Source organism: Seriola aureovittata, chromosome 3, assembly GCF_021018895.1.
Source record: "Seriola aureovittata isolate HTS-2021-v1 ecotype China chromosome 3, ASM2101889v1, whole genome shotgun sequence".
Classification (NCBI taxonomy): domain Eukaryota; kingdom Metazoa; phylum Chordata; class Actinopteri; order Carangiformes; family Carangidae; genus Seriola; species Seriola aureovittata.
In genome coordinates, this window is record NC_079366.1 from 15,269,571 (window position 1) to 15,288,704 (window position 19,134).

At 40.3% G+C, this 19,134-nt stretch overlaps 4 protein-coding genes across 5 annotated transcripts; 1 reads left to right on the forward strand and 3 right to left on the reverse strand.

Moving 5' to 3' along the window:
- Positions 1 to 366: 366 nt before the first annotated feature.
- On the forward strand, positions 367 to 2,104 carry LOC130166381 (sialidase-4-like). Its single transcript, XM_056371951.1, has 2 exons — positions 367 to 682; positions 809 to 2,104. Exons 1-2 carry the CDS (start codon positions 452 to 454, stop codon positions 1,730 to 1,732), a joined length of 1,155 nt encoding a protein of 384 aa, XP_056227926.1. The 5' UTR covers positions 367 to 451; the 3' UTR covers positions 1,733 to 2,104.
- Positions 2,105 to 4,871: 2,767 nt separating this feature from the next.
- On the reverse strand, positions 4,872 to 7,387 carry LOC130166590 (forkhead box protein D1-like). Its single transcript, XM_056372277.1, has one exon. The coding sequence runs from the start codon at positions 7,099 to 7,101 to the stop codon at positions 6,178 to 6,180; it is 924 nt and encodes a 307-aa protein (XP_056228252.1). The 5' UTR covers positions 7,102 to 7,387; the 3' UTR covers positions 4,872 to 6,177.
- Positions 7,388 to 8,460: 1,073 nt separating this feature from the next.
- zglp1 (zinc finger GATA like protein 1) lies at positions 8,461 to 14,705 on the reverse strand. 2 transcript variants are annotated; one of them, XM_056372221.1, is made up of 5 exons: positions 14,472 to 14,705; positions 11,527 to 13,005; positions 11,304 to 11,416; positions 10,211 to 10,304; positions 8,461 to 9,626 (listed from the first exon to the last, which is right to left on the reverse strand). In XM_056372221.1, the coding sequence occupies exons 2-5, from the start codon at positions 12,990 to 12,992 to the stop codon at positions 9,494 to 9,496; spliced, it is 1,806 nt and encodes a 601-aa protein (XP_056228196.1). In that variant the 5' UTR covers positions 12,993 to 13,005; positions 14,472 to 14,705; the 3' UTR covers positions 8,461 to 9,493. The 2 variants fall into 2 exon arrangements, with proteins under 2 accessions (XP_056228196.1, XP_056228197.1); XM_056372222.1 differs by lacking the exon at positions 14,472 to 14,705 and adding an exon at positions 13,765 to 13,970.
- A 193-nt stretch (positions 14,706 to 14,898) lies between these two features.
- On the reverse strand, positions 14,899 to 18,693 carry fdx2 (ferredoxin 2). Its single transcript, XM_056366701.1, has 5 exons — positions 18,482 to 18,693; positions 18,080 to 18,131; positions 16,762 to 16,868; positions 16,568 to 16,655; positions 14,899 to 16,452 (listed from the first exon to the last, which is right to left on the reverse strand). Exons 1-5 carry the CDS (start codon positions 18,666 to 18,668, stop codon positions 16,296 to 16,298), a joined length of 591 nt encoding a protein of 196 aa, XP_056222676.1. The 5' UTR covers positions 18,669 to 18,693; the 3' UTR covers positions 14,899 to 16,295.
- Between the last annotated feature and the right edge of the window lie 441 nt (positions 18,694 to 19,134).

Sequence of the window (19,134 nt, forward strand, 5' to 3'; positions counted from 1 at the left end):
AAATGCATATGTCCCATCTTTAAATCATGTTAATTACAGAATAGTTTCCAAATATTTAGAATATTAGACATACTAAACACATAAAAATCGGAAATAATATAGCTTTTGCCTATAACCGAGTATGCCTGATTATAAACTGCAAACACTTCTTTGGCCACAATAGTGATTATTCAGTTAAAGGAAAAGTTAAAGTTTCACTGAGACACACTTTTTCTATTGCCACGGACATATATTTGTGTGTATTGGCAGGTTATGACTGTTTGATCCAGATGAAAGCAGCGGTAGACATGCAGCATTACGGTATATAAACTGGGCGGTACAGCTTTAACTGGCAATGCGCGCTCCCGCGGACGTGAGTCACTATTTCGAAAAACGAGATCGTTTTAAGACAGAACACAGACTCGGAGTCACCTGCTGTCTGGGGAGCGCTCTGTGTACACGGACACCAGCCATGAGCAAAGTCACTCTAACGGACGCCCAACCACTGAAATTACAACAAACTGTCTTTAAATCTTCTCATAAATGCGTGTACAGGATCCCTGCTCTTCTCTATGAAAGAGAAAGTGAAACTCTTCTGGCCTTTGCAGAGCTGCGAAAGGCTGCAGCTGATTCCAGTGCAAAGGCGCTGGTCATGAAAACAGGAAAGCTGAAGGAGGAATCCCCTGATGTGAAGACAATTGAGGTAAACATCCACAGCAAATGTTTCATGGCTGAATTAGGTTACATGTGAATAAATCGTATTACTTTCAACTCTTATCAAAACTGCTCTGTTTTGTTCACACACCTCTCAATAAAACATCTTTCCTAGTGGTCAGAGCTCAAGACAGTGGAAGAGGCACAACGTGATGGACACCGTACTATGAACCCCTGCCCAGTGTATGAGGAGAAGAGCAAAACTATCTTCCTGTTTTTCATCTGCGTTGAAGGCAATGTCGAAGAGTTGTGGCAGATAAGAAATAACACCAACAAGGCTCGTCTGTGTTACATCACAAGCAAGGATCTTGGACAAAGTTGGAGCAAGGCGACAGATTTGACAGACACACTGGACGAAATTAAGAACTGGGCCACGCTGGCTGTTGGTCCAGGCCATGGTCTTCAAATGAAGGGGGGTAGATTGATTGTTCCAGTTTATGGTTATGCTAAGAACGATGCTCCTTATGCACTCGCCCTGTACAGTGATGATTGTGGTAAAAATTGGCAATTTGGCAAAATGCTCCAAACAAAATCAATTGAATGTGGAATGGCAGAGTTTTTTGATGAAGTAGACAAAAGCTTCATCTACTGCAATGCCCGTAGTCATGGAGGTTATCGAGTGGAAGCTGTCAGTGAACTGGATGGGCATGAATTTGCCAAGCTGAGCGGCCCTGCCTCGCTTGTTGAAACAGGTAGAGGCTGTCAGGGAAGTGTGGTCTCCTTTCCAGCTCAAAGTGAAGGTCCAATTACAGAGGGTGACCAAAGCCAGAATAAGAACAAGTGGCTGCTCTTCACTCACCCAAGTAATCAATCCAAAAGGATTGATTTAGGAGTGTATCTGAACAAATCCCCACAGGATCCAAATGCATGGAGCAAACCCTGGATCATTAACCGTGGACCCAGTGGTTACTCAGACCTGGCTTACATTGATGATGGTTGGTTTGCATGTCTTGTCGAGTGTGGGAAGAAGACAGAAATTGAGCAGATAGCCTCTGTGGTTGTTAGCTACAAGGACATCAAGCAAGGCATTGGAGAGTAACTGACATGATGCCTTTCTCTGTCGTTACATTCTAACTTCCACACGAGACTTCAAAGTAACCTGCCGTTTAATACAAATAATACTACTGCACTAACATCCTATTTACAGCTGATGAATATATTAAGTGTTGTGGTAGGTTGCTAAGTTATATTTACATGCTCTATCCTTTAAAATCATTAACAGCCATGTGAAAATACAGTTAACTTGAAGTTGCTTACATTTACATTTTTATTTTGATCTCACCTCTAATAACAATGAAAAGTATGCATGATACTCTACTGAGATTCTAAAGAGCTGCCATATATACCCAGAGTTTGTGTTTATGAAATGTAAAGACTAAAATAAATGTGGCAAATAAATGGAATTATAAGAGCTGTTGTTGTGGATTTTCTCTTTCCTCTTAAGTTCTTAAGCATCTCCATCAGCTTCAGCTATACTTTAGCATGCTAACATGCTAATATAAGTTTGTGAACATAGTACCATTGTAACTGCTAAATATCAGCATGTTGGCATGTCATTTTGTGCATGTTAGCATGCTGACTTTAGCTCAAAACACTGCTGTGCCTACAGCCTCAGAGCCACAGGCATGGCACTAGACTCTTAGTCTTGTTAATATATGTACCTGCAACTTCCTGGAAAATAGTACTGATCCTGAGTAGAATATCCATTTATCATATCTATGACCAGATGCCATAGGATACAGTAGGTTTTTTCTAATTTGGGTGAAATGGACCTGTAGGTCATGTTAAGCAGGTGGTACAAGTACAATACAGATGAGCCTGTAGAGGTCCAGATATATGCTCCTGGTACGCTTCTCCAGGCGTGGCTTTCTTCTTCTCAAAGTCCAACTGTGAATCTGCCTGTGTCGTATGTTGACCAATAAACTAGTTTTCTGGGAGATGGATAGCTAAAGTGAACACACACGCAAAACTGAACAAAACACAGAAACACACCAAGACAAACTGTCCAATGTGTTAAGTGAGTTAAACTACGTCATGTCTCGGGCTCTTTGCTTCTCAGTGTCCGCTTGTTTGGAGGTTGAACAAATTTGGAGAAAATAAGATTATAGTTGCATTCCTCTCAATTTCTGCTATTGCTGTCATGCCCTGACTATAAGCAGACACGTTTGTCCCCGTCACACATCCACCAGCGCTGTAAGAGGGCCCAGGATCCTTTGAGCATTTCTGATCATGCCTGTTTGGATGAAAAGTTTCCATGGGAATAAACTGGGTTGTCCGCTTTACTTACAGTTCTCTGCCATTACCGGCCTTGTGGATTTTTTGTTTCAAATTGTTACACTCACTATCTTTGTCTTTAGTCTGGAAGCCCATTTCCACAAGGAGAAGAAAAAAACTAATAAAAAGTTAGCAGCAATTTTTTAAAATTCTCTAGGTTAATAAAAAAAAGTAAACATTTTTTTTTCTAATTTCCTAAATTGAAATTATGATATATTAGATGAAATTTTATTTTCATCATGACTAAAGATTAATCTTTTTTTTTTCTTTTACTGGTCAAAATAGGCTTCCATACTAAGCCATTCTTTCCAAGTCTTTCTCTTTCTGTACAGACATATGGATAACTAATGAGCTCATGAGTGGCTTTGCTGTATGCCTCTGTCATCCAGGTTTTATGGATTTGAGAGGGCTCCCCCATTTTTCATATATACACGTCAAGTCCATCACCGAATCTGCTCTCTTCCACCTCAAAAACATCTCTCGACTCCGGCCATCACTCTCTCACTCTGTCGCAGAGACCCTCATCCACGCCTTCGTCACCACCCGTCTGGACTACTGCAATGGAGTCCTGCTCGGGGTTCCCAGCAAAATCCTGGACAGGCTCCGGTATGTCCAGAACTCAGCTGCCAGGATTCTCACCCGCACCAAGCCCTGGCAGCACATCACCCCCACCCTCATCCAACTTCACTGGCTTCCGGTCAAAGCCTGCATCCAGTACACAATCCTCTCCCTCACATATAAATCCCTCCATGGTCTCGCACCCCAGTATCTGTCTGACCTCCTCCACCCCTACTCTCCACCCCCTACACCAGCCTGCGATCTTTCAGCGACAGAGCATTCAGTGTGGCAGCCCCCACCCTCTGGAACTGAAGATCCGCACAGCCTCATCTCTGGACATTTTCAAAAAACTGCTGAAAACCCACCTAGCTGCCTCATCTCCTACAATCTCTGCCATCTCTATTCTGTCTCGTCTTGTTTCATTTATTTGTTTTTTAATTTATTTTGTGATTCTTTTCCTATAAAGCGGACTTGGATACCTTGAAAGTCGCTATAGAAATCCAAGTTATCAGTATTCCATCATGCTTCCTGTCACAGGACTCAAGCTACAGCTCGTCTCAGGGGCTGTGGCTCACACTAACTAACTTTAATGGGCCACACTCCATGGAGGCACATGGAGATTTTTCCTCAAAGAAGGGAACATGACTGTGAGCATATGTGTGTGTTGTAATTGAATAAAAGTAAAATATGACTAAGCGTGCCAGGAAAAGCAAACTGTTCCCTGTGGGGTTATTTAGGTGGAAGGCAACTGTTTGCAGATGGCAGAAGATCTGCTCTGAACCACATCACACCTTCACCAGCAGTTAAATCCTGGGAGAGATTTCTTCCACATATGCCAAAAGATTTTTTTATTTGCACTGTAGTTACTTTTATCCATAGGACACTGGCAAATAAAAAAAATGTTCCCACCTCCATAGCAAACTTGTTGTAAAACTGACTATATTTGCTAACTGTAAAAACATGCTGCAAAAATGTGTTTAACTTGAACTTGGACTGAAATAAATGCCCTTGCACCTTCGCATGTTCTAAAAATTCAAGGACTTTTGAATAAAAGTTCAAATTTTAAACCTAAAATAGAAGAGGGTTTCTTCACCACTTTTGAGGAATGTGGGCTTGACAAGAGAACACTCCACAGCAAACAACAATCATTACAGCAGAATTATTTTTATATCTTATACTGCTTTTTTAGTCAATAATATTGTCATTGTTTAAATTATTTTCCATTCGCTTTCACACTCTGCATGTTTAACAATCCAAAATTAAAAAAATGTATTTCTTACACCTGCACACAGAAAAAAAACTTTTAATAAATTATAAAAGTTGCACTTTTTTGACTTTCACTGGTATGGTGTCTGTACTTCACAAATTACTATTAGCATTAAAATTAATTAAAAAACACTTGATGCATCTGACAGGTAAACTCCACTTGAAGGTACAACATTAAAATAGTGATAATATACACAAATGCATAACTCTGAAAGCACCCTTTTGATCATTCAATTCATTACTCTATATCTATATAGTTATATAGTTATATCAAATTGATGTGTATTTTTTAGTTGCGGTGTGTTTACTTAAGGATCTCAAATCCTCCTCCACACGCTCTCTGTTTCCACCTGACAAAACACAGCACAAAGTAGGCCTACATCCGAGGAAATCCAGTGCCATAGTTTTAACTTGTAATAACACCTCCAGGCCAGATGACCAGATGTGTTTGATATGTTTTGATGCCATGTGCTACTTATTTAAGCAACAGAGACTGCAGACCAGCGCGTGTTGTAACATGGATGCCTGTTCTGAATAAAGCGGGACCTCCTTCAAACATGATGTAGAAGAAATCACACACACACACCCAATAATAATCAATACACAAGGGAGGGAAAGAATAATTGCCCCCATGCATGCTCAGATCTTTTGTGATCTCTTGCGCTTACTAAGAACTTATAACAAAGCAGATCAATCATCCACGGCAAAATAAAATCCAAGCGATGTCGTCACATTTGAACAATTTCTATTCCTCTCTTAAAATCAGCCGAGTGCAGATTCGTTTGTGCAAATCTGTATAGGTCTATTGGATAAATTCAACAGTAGCCTTGGTGGATCTAACTCTAACATATCAGCACACTGGGTAGCCTACTTTTTATTTCTTGTATTATTATTATTATTATTATTATTGTTATTATTAGCTATATATTATATTAGGAATATGCAATCAGTGGACCCTAATTTGTATTGTATGATTCTCATTCTGCTCCGCTTGAGATTGTACAAAAAAAAACAAATAAAATCAAGCAATCATAATGTCAAAAAGTAGCTAATTATACAGGTTAAAACCTACATTATTAGTTTCTATAATGGTAAACCCTGTGACATTTAATTAAAATTGCACGGACACGGTGCAAATCCAATCACTTTTTATTCGAAACATTTTAAGAGCTGTAAAATGTCAGTTATTCAAAAACATATGCTTCAAGCAAACACATTGCTAAAAAAAAAAAAATACTGGCCCGTTTGCAAGCATGGGCTATCACTAAAATCTGTAGGCTACTATTTAATATAAAGTACCATGAGTTTATTCTGTGGATTGAGGGGGATACGATTCCATTCAATTCTCCTTGGGTTGAAGACATGCAGAAGCATCATTGCATTAAATTAAATTAAATTAGACGAAATTTTAATGACCCCGGTAGGAAAATTGGACAGCTGAAGAACAGGATAGCTGGGTAGGCCCATCATTCCGTGCAGCGACACCGGGGGCATGAACGAGGAGTTTGGAGCCAAAGGGGGGACAACGACGCAGCGACCCGGGTCGAAATGTTCGAAGGTTAAACAAGAGGGGAAATTCTTGGAGAGGAGCGAGGAGAGCGCAGGTATGATGCTGCGTACAGGTGGGATGTCGGAACTAGTGTGGGAACTTAAACGGCTTCCTGAGCCCAGATCGCCGCACACATCAGGACCCTGGAGACATGGGGCCATCCTGTGCGCTCCCAGGAGAGGACAAACAGGCATCAGGCTGCGCTCCTGCGCCCTGGAGTCCTTCAGCGTTTCCAAATAAAAATGTTGCCTCTTGAAGCGTTTCCTCCGCCGAAGAAAACTCCCGTTTTCAAACATATCAGCCGACATGGGATCCAAGGTCCAATAATTTCCCTTCCCGGGATTCCCAGGCTCCCGGGGCATTTTGACAAAGCAGTCATTTAGAGACAAGTTGTGACGGATTGAGTTTTGCCACGCAGGGAACTTCTCCCGATAATACACAAAGCGCTGGCTGATAAAGTCACATATCTCACTGAGGGTCAGTCTCTTTTTCGGGCTCTGGAGGATGGCCATGGTGATAAGAGCGATGTACGAGTACGGGGGCTTCACCGAGGCGGTTCTCTTGCCTGGACCATCCTGCAGCCGGACAGCGAGGTCTCCCACCTCCTGCACTTCAGGAGCGAAGGATGAAGTTTGCTCCAAGTCTGAATTCTTCTTATCTAACAGTGACAAATATGTGCTCCTCACATCTTCACTACAACCGTCTGTCTGTCCCTCCACGTCTATTTCCGTCTCCTCCATGAGTACGCAGTCCAAGGTCATGGTCACTCAGTGTCCGGCGGCGACGTAAGCGCCTGTCTGGGACAGAGCAGGCGCAAACCCGCTTCTCCGTTTTCATTCACAAAAAGTTGCGCATCTGACTGCATCTGCGACTTTTTAGCCTCCCACTCTAAACTTTCTCCTCCTCCTCCTGCAAAATCTGGCTCCGTCAAAACAACCACATATACAAGCCTGGAGCAGCTGCGACTGAAGGTCCTGATTATGAAATGTCCTGTATGACAGAGAACATTAACTGATGCTTCTGAGGATATGATCGCGATTATTACTCATTTCAACAGACACGTTATCACTATGACGAAATTAAGTTTTATATCTTATTTTTTCCATCTAGATTTATAAGCCTGTTGTACTTACAAGTACTTTTTGTATTTATTCGCAGTGTGTATTGATTATAAGTGGTGGAAGTAGTTTTCAGATTCCTTATTCAAGAATAACCACACGGTAAGAATATAGCATGCATTCAAAAGCTTATGCAAGTAAAATCACAAAAGCAAAATAAAAGTATATTAAGCAAAATGGTCTCTCAACAGTCTGTTTCTAATAATATACTATATTATTGGATTATTATCACTGAAGCATAAACCTGTGAGCAGCTTTTTATGATGTATTTAATGTGGAGCTATCTTTAATTTCTTTATATACAACTGGGCAGTTTAATCTGTAGCAATTAATCAAGGTGAGTGAGCTAAGTAACTTAAGCTGTCAAATAAATGTAGTTGAGTAAAAAATGAAACATTAGTGCCTTAAATGTAGTGGAGTAGAAGTATAGTGGCAAAACTGAACTGAAGTTCAGTACTTGAGTAAATGCACTTATGTTCTATCACGGTTTGTTATGGTTTAAAATAGAAGTTGAAATTACCCCAGCGGCTGAAATTGTTTTGGACTGAAATGTTTAATGTAAAAACGAAACAAGCATATTAATTTTATTGAGCTTGTTTCTCTATGTTCTTGGATTACACAATGCTCATTTCCTTCCGTGTTCCTCTTTGCTGGATGGTGTGGCTCATGGCGAGAGGCAACTTTCTCTCTCTCTCTCTCTCTCTCTCTGGCTGTTTCAAATAAGAAGAAGACGTAATCCATTTTGAAATAATAGCTGCACTGTATCAGTCCGTGTGAGGCCACCCACTTGGCACACAGGCCAGAGCTGCAGGGTGGGCTGAGAAAACTGTGGGAAGTCTCCTTAATGAACAATTCTTCCCTGTAACTCTCACTATAGTTTAATGTGATATACGTACCCCTCTGAAACTATTATACTATTTTATAATCATTGCAAGGGTATTTATACTGAGTCTAGGCCCTACTTCTGTAGCTACACACATGAAAGAGCCATGGAACAAACTGCATGTTTCATACAGACTTTAATACAGACCAAAACCCCATGCAAGCTCACACAAAAGCTTTTCCCTTCACAGAAAACAGCAATCTTAAGGAAATCAGTGCACCATTTAACCAGCAACAACCCAAATAAACACAGAGAAAAACAATCTCCCCCCAAAACAACCACAATTAGAAATGTTGACAAAGACAACAAAAATAAATAACTTAATTTAACTAGTGTAACTAAATATATGTCTACTGAACTTTGCAGACAGTCTAGCTGTCAGGTCAAGAGAAGTAAATTGTTTTGCAGTTAATAACAGTGAACACAACACTAAGCTCAGGTTGCAGTTTTTGGTCCTGTACAGAAATAACTTTCTATTGCAGCTGTTGGGTAATGCTGACCATTATACACAAGCAACACTGAAGCTATTTAGATGAAAACCGTCAACAGTTATTACTAAACTTTCCACTGAATGGGTCTAGTCCTTATAGTAGCACTACAGTATCCCATTCATTTGTCCTAAATGATTCTCAGCTCTGCTACAAACTGTGTCTGTGTGCTCAGTATATCCCTCTTTGTAGATAGAGGAAAAACAAACCTATCAACTGTATGAACTCTGTCTCATGTGCTAGATACAGGTTCGGTAGCACAAATAGGATCAGTGCAGTAAAGATATAAGTACAAAACGTTTTCAGACATCACCATTTTTATTTACTTTTTTCTTCTTCTGTCTTTTAGCTTTTTTACCTGTTTTATGTTTTCCTGTGATGCATACAGCACCTTGAAAGCAACCATAGAGCTAAAGCGAATTAGTTCCCTTGCCTGAAGTCCAACATGGTAACAGTGAAATTAATTTAAATACCCTGAGTCAAGTAAAATTCAAGAGGCCGGTGCTGGTCCTTCATTTTTGCATTCACAGCTGTAGTGAAATGAAGAGGACTAAGAATGACAGGAGCACAGAGTGTATAGTCTGGAATTGGTGAGTGCAAGTGTGTGTGCACAGCTCTGTCACATGTGGACAAAAAAACCTTTGCTCTATGTATTGTATGTTCGCTAAGCAGTGTGTTTCCGCTGAGCTGAGGTCAGCCTCACCAAGTTTCCACACTTGAGGCAGCATGAGTTGGAGTTGCCCTCTTTCCTAGGGATATGCCAGCAGTTGACACAGCGCACTCTGTACTTCTTATACCTTATTAAAAAAATACAGGGGTGATTTAAGTTCTTTCTTTTCAAATATTTAATGTTCAAGAATCACAATGAATGCTGCTATTTATCTATGAAATCTATATTCGAAAATGTCCCAGTTAAGGATTACCAATCTAGGATCACCGTAACACAGATCCAGCACATCATCATTCCTCTTTTCAGAGGCAAATTCATGTTTATATCTGCTGCAGCAAGTTGTGAAAGATAAAACATAAGCCATTAAACATAATAACACTGTGAGTGTTTCATATCCTCAGATTAACTGATGTAAAGATGTAGCATGCATCTCACGCAATAAGAAGTTTCTGTGTGGTGAAAAACAGGCAGCAAATGAATTTACTGCAACCTGTCTGTGACACCTAAATATCTACAAGAAGTTCACCTCTGCACAAATGCAAACCAAGGCAAGCAATGAGCCAAAAGCAGCGTTATTGTGTCAGTGTGTAGTCTGATATAGACAAATTATGTGGGTATGTTTTAAAGTTAAAATCTATGTACATAAACTCCATGTATGTGTTTTTAAAAGATTTAACAGCCAGTAGTATTAATAGTATTAATATAAGCTACCTTATCCCACAAGCATTACAGAGTGGGGTCCCGTCCTCTGCATCTCTCCACATGGGGGTCTTCCTGGTGCAGCATGATGCACAGACTTTATCCTCTGATGGAACAGAAAGAAAAAACACATACAGTTAGTGTTACAGTAATTTTGACCTGATTGGAAAGAAAGAAAGAAAGAAAGAAAGAAAGAAAGAAAGAAAGAAAGAAAGAAGATTGTTGATGGTGAGTGAAAAAGTAACATGTATGGTGCATTTTTTTAGTTAGTCACCAACATAGCAGAATAAGGTTGTATATCTTGATAGTGTCAGTTAAGAGTCTTAAGTGTCTGGTGTCTGAGTGGTAGAGATAAGATAAGTTATGCAAACTTCAAATTTTTAAAGGTTTGTGACTTAAAATGTGATGGGGAGAACAGATGTTAATCACTGCAACAAATCTGAGACGACTTTAATTAAATGCTGATACTGCTGCTACTAGAAATGCAGCGACTGGCTGCACGGCTGACAGTAAAATTACATGTTTGCATTTATATTCCATTTCTACTTCTTTTTCTCTGCATTTACTACTTGGCATTGAGGGTAGTTCCCATGATACCAGTTATGGTCTTAGGCTGTTTACACAGCAATTTCCCAAAATATTTATCTAATGTGTAACACCTGTCATCAGTGATGATGTTGACGTGCATATTTTGATGCAACGGCACTCCCTAGTGGAGAAAATGGGTATTGTTTACAACTACATAATCCACATGACTATTATTTCAATTAAAGAGCAATGCTGCTCTTTATTCAATTTTAATCACATTACATTGTAGCATTTACATTTGAACATGTGCCCAAAACTCTTTAAAATTATTAGACTCATTACAGTTTTTTCCTTTTCACTTTTCTCTCTTTGTGTTACACAGACTGTAAAACTTTGTGATTTTGGACACTATAAGTAAGATTAACTTGACTTAACATGATTCATACATGTTTTATTCATTAAGTAGTTATTTTAAGATTATTGCTTTAAATTGTAGGACTCGACATTGCTGTTTGGAGAGCCTGTAGTAAGGTCAACATAGTTTCATTGAGCAGTGCAGGTACTCAATGTTACTCACTGGAGACAGTAGTTGTTGGGTCACTCTCCTCATCTGAGCTGCTAGTTTTAAGGGATTTCTGGGATGTTCGTGTCCTCAGCCTCGGCTTTCTTACACTCTTGCAGAGCTCCTTGCTGTGATGAGTAAACATGCAGCAAACACCAACAAAGTGTGTGAATGTAATTTAAGTTGACATTACCATCTTCTAAATTCCCACGCAAAAATGTAATACATCTGTCAGTACCTGTACTTTGAAGTTATGAGGAGGCGACACTGTTCCCTGCTGTCATCCAGCTCTGTGCCCATGCTGAATGTCACTCCCTGGAAATCTGGGTCTTGGATGTCAACACTCCGGCTGGGATGAGGTTGTTTTCTTGGAGTCTTGGTTCTCCACTGCTGGGAAGATGCAAGAGAAAGTTCCTCCCTTTGCATTGGCCTGAGCTCTGGTTTTAAAGTTGTAGCTAGCACATTATAGCTTGAGGATTTCAGTTGTTCAGCTGCGGGGGATTTTTCCTCTATAGAAGCATGTATACATTCTGCTTTAGATCCTGGGATTTTATCTTTTTTTGGCAGTGAGAAACACTCCTCTGTAGCACTAAAGAAGAGTGATGCTGATTGTGAAGGAGGCAGGATGGCGCTCAGAGGTGGCAGCTGGGTATCACATGGGGGCTCTGTAGACAAAGCAATATTTGCATTGTGGTCTAGTGTAAGTGCTGACTTTGATAGAGCTACACTTGTATCTTCATTTGAATTAAAAGTCAGCTGAGTATTAAGTGATGCATTGGGAATATGTGCTTGTGCCAAGGCATTTTCAGAGAAGGGTATGTTCAAAAAATCCTGTTCAGTTAAGAAACAATCCTTCTTACACTCCTGGTTCCACTCCAGTAGTCTGCTCACACTGAATTTCACCTCCCTTTTGTCCCCGTGTTGAGGTTGAGAAGATGCTGTTGTGCTTTCCTCCAGTAGCGCTGGTATAACAGTTTCTGTTTTTTCCGTGCTCTGTGGTTGAACACTACAACCCACTTTGGAGTCTTTCACACAGGACTGTGGTTTATAATAACTGGCTCCCACACTGCACACCCCTCTCATATCCTCCACATGACTGACAGAGGCTGTGATTTCTTGTCTCTTACAGATAAGAAGGGATGGCCTTAAAGTGTATTCAACATTTACACTGTCACTTCTAACTCCCTGCTCTTTAACATCTGCTGCAGCAGTCGTTGACTTGGCTGTTAGATGGCCTAATTTTGCGGTGGATGGTCCTGAACCTGGGTCTGACTCTTCTACGTCTCTTCGATGCAGGAGCCTCTCACACTGCAGGTTGATCAGACTCAGCACTTTCCAGGGGCTGTTACATTCGTAATGTGACTCAGCCAAAGTTGTTATGTTGCTGCTATGACTTTCCTCCTTCACTTTGTTCACCTGATTATAAGGCAACTTGTGAGACAAACTGTGCTGACAGGAATTATTAAAGGATTGAAATAAATGTGCACTGTCTTCCTCATTTCTAACAATGAAATTATCCCGCCTAGACGTCTCATTAAGCCATTTGGAGGGTGAATTTGTGTCAAGAAAACTGTTGTGAACAGGAGATCCTAGCCTGGAAACTTCTTGGAAAAGGTAGAAGAGTGCAGAGTGGGAAGACTCTTGATCCGCTGTGCTCTGGCTTCCTTGGATGAAGGCAGCTTGTTTCTTTTGTCCTGTGCTCATGTTGAGGTAGTTTCTGTATCATGAATAAACACAAACAGTCTTTAAATCTGCAGTTTCTAAGCTTTGGGGTCAGAGCCCCCCCCCGAGGGAGTAGTGAGACCATTGCCAAGGTAACGAATAAGTCAGTCAAAAGCTAGCTACACAAAATGATATTTATTTTTCAGACCTTTCTGTAATCTGTTTTTTTTTTATTGTAAAACATTGTATCGCTATACATCTTTAGGCTATTGAATGTTTGTGAAATGAACTACTCTTTAATTTAACTGATCACACCACATTGACACACTGTGACAATAGATGGAAAGTTGACATTGCTTCACCTTAACACAACTAAAGGGTTGGAAACCATTATTTTTAGGGGATAAATGGGATTTCAAACATTGGCAGCTCCTGTGGTGAGCTACAGCTGCTACTCATGTATGCAATACCGCATTGACAGTAGATAGTTTGGGGCTACTGCAGTGTTAAACAGTTTTGTGGACTGTGGACAACAGTTACAGTAGTGATGTATGCTGCTGACCTGCTGATAACAGCAGTTATGCTGTTGACCACATGAACTGAGTTTGGGGTAATTTTCTTAAAACGTATTGTACCCTTGAAAGACCAGGCCCGTATTTTTATAGCATACATAGGCTAACGGGAATCGTCTGGTTCAGTTTTGTTTTTGTTTTTAAAAGTTTAAGAAGGCCGAGCTGTCATTTTCCATGAAAATGCGCAAGGCATGAAGCCGCCGGTTTTAAGATTTTTTTCAAATGTAACTTATTTAACTCACCGGAAGAAATGTGACAAAACTTCGAGGCCTCGGTGAAGTTTAAATGTGTTCTTGGGCACAAATGTAGCTCTTGGCGTTCTAGAATGTCCAAGATTTTCGCGGGTGTCTCGAGTTTGACTGTCGCGAGCGCAGAGGCAGGTCGCAGTGGTATTGACACAGTGGTAATCAGTATTAATATAAACGTGATTAAAAGTGACTCATGTTGAAATCGCGTTCCTACATTCACACCATCTGAAAATGTCCTCCACCTTTATTCTCTCATATTTGCATCAGTGGGCTGTGACTTTATCGGAAATGCTTTGGGCAACTCAAAAGAGAGAGATGGTCACTCTAATAGTAGGTACATATGCAAGTCGGTTTACGTTTTTATCAACAAATTTGATTTAATGTATTAAGGGCCTACTCTATGGGCACTCTGAAATATACAGTTGTACATTCAGCGATCGCATAGTTTGATTCATTAGCTGTGATCTCAAGATCCTTCAACACTCGCCCATTATATATGGGCCCTCTCTTCATATTCACACATCAAATTTGTCGATCTTTATCTTTATTTGTCTGTTCTGACCTGTCATGGCCTCTACGGCTAACGCGTTTATCATTTTAGGCCTAAGGATGAACAGTTAAAAATATGGTCAAAATCAAATTCAACAAGGAAAGTCGACTCAGTTAACCTCCCATCGCCGTACACTATTGTTGATGCTCACCTTAGATCTTCGACTCAATCAGCTAAAAGATGAAGTGTGCCAGGAACTGGTAACTCAAACTGATGGAGCTGGTTGCTATGACCGATTAGTGTTTTGGACCAAGAGAAGTTGCACGGGTGTTCCTGGTTTGCTAGATTACACCTGTTCGGTCATAAAAGAGTTGCCCACGCAAGGCTCCAGTTTCAGTTTTGATAGTCGCTGCAGCAAAACGCTTTTTGCAACAACACATTTGGCTTTTTTTCTTTTTCTTCTTAAAAAAAGATATTTGCTGGGTAAAGGTGGCGATTTTCCCACAATTGCCACCTGCTGCTCATGCAATGAACTAGCACTGCTTATATAAGTTTAGATAAATCAATGAGTTAAACTTGTGTCTTCTTTGAGTGTTTATAGTAAGTGTTTGCTGGGTAATGAGGGCAGAGTACCAAAATGCTTTTAAAAACTGATTTTATTGCACAACTTTAAATATTTGTAATTTCTAAGACATAATATACATAATTCACTTACATTTGTGCGTAAGTTGGACAAGTACAGTTGACTTAACAAGTGAAGGGTAGATGTGGTAAACTAATTCCATGGTAACAAGCTCAGCAGCTTCAAAACTGACTCATCTCCACCTCCATCCTGATCTGGATCCAAGCACACCTGAACCAGATCACCTAATTAAGCCATAATCACTGGCACCAGACAGGAAGTGCTTTAACATGCATTTTCTATTAGACATTAGAAACACAATAGACCATCTTGGCAGCAGACACTTTGACTTGTCAAGGCATGAAAAGCGTAGGTGTAAAAAAAATGACATAAACGATGCCTCCATTCCATAAAGTGACCCAGTAAAACCATGTCAGTTAGTGAGAATGCACAATATCAGAACCCTGGGACTGACTCACCTAAATGGAATGCAGCCATCATTAAAGTTATTAATTCCACCTGTGCTTTGACAACTCAAAACATCTGCTGGGAAAAGGGTCGATTCACCTGAATATCTTTTGAAATGTTCAACGTGTGAATATAATGCAAGTTTCAACAGTCTGGAATATGATTTGTTAAGAGACCACCCTTTAAACTTCAGGTGACTTTTGCCTTTTGGATAACCATTGTAATATACTGTATGGCTTCTTCTATATCTGGCTTCAGTACCACGCAGAAGAAAACTATTTTGAGGTTTATGACATGGGCTAACTATAGTCAGCTGGTTCTTAATGATAAGTCATCGCAACACCTACAAATGAACTTGGTACATAAAAATGAAAGTAAATGCTCTGCATATAATATCTGACTAGTGAATCAGGGTGAAAATGATGGACTGGCTGAAAAGAGTAAGATCATCTTGTGATACTTGTGCGTATATGAGCTGTAACAAGGAATGTTCCATTCAACGGCACAAAGATGGACTTTGTTAAAAATTGCTCTGCAATGTATGACACACTCTTGAAATGTCTCTTAAAACCCCTTCTGTTTTAACAAAGAACAGTTGTGAGATTGAATGGTGTCTTAATTCTGGCCTGAGAACACTCCACATAAATAAATACATTATCAATTAAACCATCACAGTTTTTTATGGGATGTAACCATTAATTTCACCTTCAGTGAGACCCACAGTGTCTGACTATGCGTGATCTCGTCTGCAGGCCTGTCATGTCATTGGTAATCTGTGGAATTTTTCAGTCAGCAAAACATCTTGGGAGTTGCTACGGATTTTACTATGCTAGCCGTGCATCTCTTCATGGTCGCCCCCTCACTCAACCAGCACACGTGCGCCTAGCTCACAGCAACACCCTCTCATTTTTCTCCAGCCCCCCTCTTTACCATTTATACCGCTTCTCAGTGAGGTTTGGGAACATGACCATCAACATAGAAATTCCTGGTGACTTTGGGCAAGGTAAGCTCAATGCCATCCAGCTCTGGAGTGAGAATGATCTGGCATCCCAGCCGGGAGTTCTCCTGAAGCATGGCAGCCATGTCCAGCATGTCATCCTCCCTAACAACCAACAAATCTGTCAATATTCATGGTGATCTTGCTTTCACCCCATCACAAGCATTTGTTGAAATTTAAATGTTGTGGTTAAAGAAGATGTCATCAGTAGCAGACCTACCGCTCAAGAGGTTCAGGCAGTTTGTCAAAATAGTCAGCGTTCACATAGACATGACATGTTGAGCAGGCCAACGATGCCTCACAGGCTCCTAAATAAAACAGAGACATATATTTAAGACAGAGACAATTAGCAATAACTGTCTTCAAACCATGCACCAATATTTAAGAGAGAGCTTTAACTGTGTAAACACTGACCTTCCAGGTCAATTCCATGCCTGTGAGCCAAATACATAGCATTATCTCCCACTTTGGCCTTGACTGGGATCCTCTGGCCAGATCGATCTACATACACCACATTCACCCTACACAGCAAAGAAGAGATCCCTCTTGAAAGTGTTCTAAATAACTTGGGACTTTAATTCAAACAGATCAAGATCAACATGAGGTTTACAAAATAATTTGGCTTTATCAACAATTATACATTTGAGTTTGTTTGTCTCAATCATGTTAAAAATGTGAGAAAAAAGTCACACACAAAGGTTCTATGACAAAAATATTTCCACACATTTTCACCCTTTGTATATGTAATAAGTCAATGATAAAGAAATATATCAGTTTTTCCTTTGTTGCGTCTCGAGTTTTTTGTTGGTGTGTGAGCATTTTATTGTATGTGATGGGACTGTTTACTCTGATCTGATACCACTTCTTGAGAAGTCTAAATTCAAGACTGCAAACCTTTTTCCATTGCCTACATTTAATTTCTGTCCAGCTGGTACTAATCAGTGCTGCAAATACCTAACTAATGTATACATGGTGCTGTTGTGGTTAAGTGTCAGGCCAAACAAGCGGTTTCCTGCTGCACCTGTGGAGAGGAGGAGGCAAAAATGTCTAGTGGTGTGAATTGTGTTCTAGTGCATCCAGAAAGCTGCTGGGTAAAAAAGTTTAGATTTTTACTCATGCCTCCGAAATCATCTGACCATGAATGGTCTTTACAGAACCCAACATTTATCAGGGTGGATTTTTTTTAAATTATGTGCACCGAATTATTATTAGTATGTTGTAAATGGACTGCGCTTACATGAGATTTTTCATCTTTAGCAGGACCCAGTGGAGAACAATGGTAGTTCAGTTCCTTGCTCAGGGACAATTTCACATGTGAGGACAGGAGGAGGTGCAGATCAAACCACCAACCATGCAATTAATGTATGACTGGCTCCATCTTCTGAACCACAGCAGCCACAAAATGTTTTATCAAATTTTGCACAACAAATGTCTACCATCCATCAATACCAACTTTGTTAGATTAAATTTCACCACTGGTTCAATCCAAGCTCAGGATGTGTGTCAGTGTGGATAAAAAAAAATGCAAGCCTAACATGACTAAGCAAAATTTTTAACTATCTTTCCCTGATCAAATGTTACCTTCACTGACTTGAACTTTGCAGTTTCAGTGTTAAAGAGTAGTTGTTGTAGTGGTACAGTTTTGACTAAAAGTATGATGCGCGCATTAATTCATAGTAAACGACAACATCGCACCGATTCACAATAAAAAGCCAATAAAAAGTAAACTTACACATCCTCGGAGTCCTCTGCATTGGTGCTGCCCTCCTCACTCTGGTAAAGACCTTTGGGGAATAGAAGCATCGTCATCAGGACAGTGATATGGTAAGATCAGCCCCCCCCCCCCTTTACCGTTAAGAATAAAGGGGATGTCTGACTTGTTGCACAAAGTTTCACCACCTCATCTGGGAATGGTGAAGTTACACAAGTGTTATTGAGCGGACTTTCGACTTCAATAACTATTGATCTTCTTTTGACCACCTGCGAACCAAACTTTGGTAGCACCTGTAACTTACATTCTGGCAGAAATAGATGACTTATTATCTCTTATTCAGACTAACCATGAAGAAATAGTGCCGAGATTATAACCAGCCTCTGATTAGGGCTAAAAGTGTTAGCAAGCTGCACCACTCACCTATACTCGTCTGCAAATGTCTGTTTATCGTGCGGAAGCTATCATAGGAACCCCTCCTCTGTAGATTAGCCACGCTATTCACACAGCTCTGTATCCTGTACAGGGGACATGTGCTACAGTCCGGTATAACTCGAGAAAGTCTCAAAGTCAGCCCCATGCTCGACCGGACAGCAGCTGCGGCCGCCATGATTCTGTTATGGTCACATGGCCGAAAGCGGCCAATGGGAAAAGAGCGCTGGCAGCGTGACGTTTCTGACATAATATCCTACTCTAACAGCAGAGGGCACTGCTGCGTCACACTGCAGAGGAAGCAAGGGCACAAATATGAAGTCAGCGTTATCCAGACATTATAAATATAGAAATGAATGACCTGCATTAGTTCTGTAAAAATATTGGCCATTAAAAGTAAGTTTCCCCCTGAAATGTAGTGCTGTGGGCAGGTGAAGTAGTATAAAATGGAAATAAATACCTCAAAACGGTTCCTCAGTACATTATTTGAGTAAATGTACTTTCCACCACAGTAGAGTCGGTATATAAATTAGTCTATTAAGGCTCAAAGAAAAATATATTGAACTTCCTGCACCATAATACAGCCCCATCCTGGCAACAGTAGAAACAGTAACTGGTATTAGAGACCTTTTATCTCACGTTTA

What these genes read in the sequence shown, in the direction of transcription:
- LOC130166381 (XM_056371951.1), top strand. Translation starts at nt 452, where the DNA reads ATGAGCAAAGTCACTCTAACGGACGCCCAACCACTGAAATTACAACAA. An exon ending in CTGATGTGAAGACAATTGAG is followed by an intron (nt 683 to 808) that starts GTAAACATCCAC and finishes CATCTTTCCTAG; the next exon opens with TGGTCAGAGCTCAAGACAGT.
- LOC130166590 (XM_056372277.1), bottom strand. Translation starts at nt 7,101, where the DNA reads ATGACCTTGGACTGCGTACTCATGGAGGAGACGGAAATAGACGTGGAG.
- zglp1 (XM_056372221.1), bottom strand. Translation starts at nt 12,992, where the DNA reads ATGAGCACAGGACAAAAGAAACAAGCTGCCTTCATCCAAGGAAGCCAG. An exon ending in CTCATAACTTCAAAGTACAG is followed by an intron (nt 11,417 to 11,526) that starts GTACTGACAGAT and finishes TACTCATCACAG; the next exon opens with CAAGGAGCTCTGCAAGAGTG. An exon ending in TGTAATGCTTGTGGGATAAG is followed by an intron (nt 9,627 to 10,210) that starts GTAGCTTATATT and finishes TTTTTTAATAAG; the next exon opens with GTATAAGAAGTACAGAGTGC.
- fdx2 (XM_056366701.1), bottom strand. Translation starts at nt 18,668, where the DNA reads ATGGCGGCCGCAGCTGCTGTCCGGTCGAGCATGGGGCTGACTTTGAGA. An exon ending in GCAGAGGACTCCGAGGATGT is followed by an intron (nt 16,869 to 18,079) that starts GTAAGTTTACTT and finishes TTTGCTGTGTAG; the next exon opens with GGTGAATGTGGTGTATGTAG. An exon ending in CTGCCTGAACCTCTTGAGCG is followed by an intron (nt 16,453 to 16,567) that starts GTAGGTCTGCTA and finishes GTTGGTTGTTAG; the next exon opens with GGAGGATGACATGCTGGACA.